This window comes from Perna viridis, chromosome 5 (genome assembly GCF_037379345.1).
Source record: "Perna viridis isolate PV_CMFRI_1.1 ecotype Kerala chromosome 5, ASM3737934v1, whole genome shotgun sequence".
NCBI classification, from domain to species: Eukaryota; Metazoa; Mollusca; class Bivalvia; order Mytilida; family Mytilidae; genus Perna; species Perna viridis.
The window spans coordinates 39,932,494-39,936,075 of NC_142449.1; the positions used below are offsets into that span (position 1 = coordinate 39,932,494).

Below are 3,582 nucleotides of genomic sequence, written 5' to 3' on the forward strand. Positions count from 1 at the left end.
TGGTAATATGATGTGTATAATGGTTAATCTGTGTTTTGGTTAGGTCAAATGGTATAACGAGGCACCGAAGCACTATTAACAAAACAAAGTAACCACTTTATATGTTCTAATTTCTAATTTTCACTTATGTTACAAGAGGGTCAAGTATCAGACCAAGTATTTTATACGAAAAGGAACATCATATGAGTTGTGCACGGTTGGTAGTGTACATAAAAAGTACATCTGTACTAACACCATGTTCCTGATTTATAACTTATTGACTATCTTTGATTTAACCTTTCCCGTCCTGGGACGAATGAGTAATTCTAAGGACGACTCTCTGTATTGGTGTTCCAAATACCATTTCGAAGAAAAAGTGTTAGAAAAACTTATAAGATTGGAACACAAAATGGAAATATTCACAGACAAGATGAAACAATGGGAATCCGAAATTAATTTTAAGAGCGAATTATTAAGTGAATCTAAATCAAAGGTAAATGAATTCCTGCATTCAATTAGTGAATAATGAAAAGAAAGCAAAAGGAATAAAACATTTCAATCAATGAATAAAATCTTCCAGGGTAAAATCAATAAGACAGAAACCGTCACCGACATTTTTAAGGAATCGCTCAAAATAATTCTGATATACAGACTAAATCAGAAAAAGAAAGAGAAAAACGGTTAAGTAAATCGATATATTATATAAATGCAATGCTGACCACAAGGTATGTTTGAAAAATACAGTCACTGTTATTATTCATTTTAAGTACTTGTCCATACAACACTCAGACAGTATATGTGGTAGAGGTGATTTGTAGTGTAGGAAAACCAACAGAATAAACGGTGCTATGCTATACTATTACGTACCAATTGTTATTTCTATTCAGATCTGTACTTTTGAGAAAAATGTACATTCATCTCCCACGAAAATCAGTCAAAGAAAATAAAATCAAGAAGGATAACTCTTGGAATGTGTCAATTGTAAACACAATTGTAAACACAATTTAGGTGCACCAGTAGGGTAGGCAAGAATATATAATAATATATAAGAAGTATATTGGCATAGATGACGCAGGGAGTTGCGCGGGTAGGGTACTGGGTACATCGTATATCAAAATAACTATTTTAATATCAAAACTTTAGACTATTCAGTTAAATACATGTTTATTGTTTTACATTTCAGTTTCCCTTACTGCCTGTAGTAATAGCGGCACAGTCCCTAAAGATAAACCAATACGCTTTCCGTCAATTATCACATTCTATGGAGTAAAATGTACAAATGACTTTAAGACTTCGGGGTATTTTGTGTGTGAAAAACTTTGGATATATTTCATCGCTTTCACTGTTGTGGCAAGGCAAAGGAACGCAAACTTCCAAATCTACAAGAACTCCGAATACTTGGTCGACATATACAATGTTATCAGCAATGGCTATCTTAGTGGAACCGCATCAGTTGTAATCAAACTTCTTCCCGAGGATAAAGTTTCAGTTAAACCTAACTATAATACTGTCATATATGGAAAAAACGATCGTCAAAGTACCTGTATCACGGTTGTTAAAATCACATAAACAAAATGAAAGCAGGATGGAATATAAGCCTACTTTTGTTGCAATGCAATATATATATATTTAGGACAAATATGAACATAATACATGTACATAACCATTTTTTTTTTCTTTTGAGAAAACACGCTACTAAACTTGTAGGGGAATGTTATATATGAACAAGAAATGGCCCATGATGCAAGACATATATGAACTGAGTTATTATGCAACAAAAACTGGGAAGAGTTAAAATAACCTACTTCAACTTGTGTAAATTGTTTCAGTCAAGTTTCTTATAACAATTATGACGTCTTTATTGTCAAACTATTTAAGCAATAAAATCGCAAATGGGTGATTTCCTTCAGTCAATTGACGTATTACATTTGATTTGAGAATTGTTTGCCTTATTTGCGCACTATCACCTTTAAACCACTCTACTTTCCATTTCCTTGTCAATTTTTGATTTATATCAAATGCGCCTAAATTCTCCTAAACCTCTACATGGAGTTCAATGAAACTTTCACACATTCTTTATCAGATGATGCAATTTTGATTTCCCATCTGATATTAAATTATCTTTGGTGTTACCTATATAAAAAAATAATATAGTTTGTGAAGAGGCTAATTTAGAGTTAAATAAGAATAACAAATAAGTGAACAATAGCCCCATTTCTAGAAGATGAAGATAAAATAGAACTAAATACAAATAAAATAAAAACTAAGCGCATAATTATAAAGAAAGTGAGGCCCAAGTGTTTGGCCTTACGGGGGCTAAAAGTTCTTAAAATGTCGACCCAGACTGTAGAAACAAGGCGATCGTCAAAATATTGATCTTGAACATTGTGAAGACGTGTCAAGTTCAAGATGAAAATAAAACCGTGCAATGGCAATTAAATAATACGGGAAATTGATTATCCGTCATTCAAGGAACTGTCGCAGTTTTTTACCTGAGCATGTTTCTAAAAAGAAAGTTACTTTCATTTCATCATCACTGTGGTCGGCCTCCTGAAAATATCTCCGACTGGACATTTTTAGTTGCAACTGGCGCAGAATGTCTTTGATCATCATTATTCTTTAAGTGAGATGTCAACACCATATATTGTCCAAACTCATTGAGCTTATATGATATACCTCCCGTTTACAAATCAACTTGACCAACACAAAAAATAAAAGCAATTAAGCGTTGATTTTTTTCAGACTTTACACAGAAAAAAATCTAATAATATATTAAAGTTTAGAAATTCTTATGCTCCCTGCGACATAATAGCTATGATTTAGTTGTAAGAATATGTAGATATCACAATATTTTGTTAAAGGATTACGATAATAAATATGAAACCTGACCTCTTCCCGTAAGCCAACCATGCTTCAATCTGATTTAAATTAAACCTACATGTATCAGTTGTTCCATTCAATCACTGCATGTATAGCTTCTAACAACACTCCATTCTTTCTGTATTGATGACCTTTCTAATCAGCCAATCAGATTTCATCTTTCATGATTTCTAAAGGCATTATTCAATGGAGGAAAAATCCAAGGATTCTGAGAAAGTCATCTGAACAGAAAGTAGAATGAATTGTTGTTAGATCCTACATGCAGTGAGTGAATGCCATTGGAACAACTGATAGGTCTAATTTTAGTTACACTGAACATGCTTTAAACAGTTTTGCAAATGTTTCTTCTGTTAATGATTATATACCTTCTGCTGCTGCTTAACGTAATTTTCGTTCAGTCGTGACTGATTTTTGTAAGTGATAGGAATTTTTGTTTAATTGATTTTGCAAACAACATATTTTATACATGTACATGTATGTGATACATCATTTCCGTATATACAAGCAAAAGCCAGTGAATAGTTTAATTTATAAACAAAATATATACTACTCTCTTATATGTAATCACTGTAGAAAAGTAAATAAAATGTCTGCTGCTATATAAAAACTCAATAATTTTTCACGTTCTTTTTTCTGCTTTTTGTATACTAGCTTTATGGAAGGGTGGGGAGCATTTTGTGTCTGTGGATATTTTTGACACTTTGAAACTTCACTATACATTGT

The 3,582-nt window shown here is 32.2% G+C and overlaps 1 protein-coding gene across 1 annotated transcript; it reads left to right on the forward strand.

Moving 5' to 3' along the window:
- Positions 1-164: 164 nt before the first annotated feature.
- LOC148617464 (uncharacterized) lies at positions 165-1,893 on the forward strand. The gene is made up of 2 exons (XM_088585119.1): positions 165-472; positions 1,163-1,893. Exons 1-2 carry the CDS (start codon positions 236-238, stop codon positions 1,247-1,249), a joined length of 324 nt encoding a protein of 107 aa, XP_088441245.1. The 5' UTR covers positions 165-235; the 3' UTR covers positions 1,250-1,893.
- Positions 1,894-3,582: the final 1,689 nt, after the last annotated feature.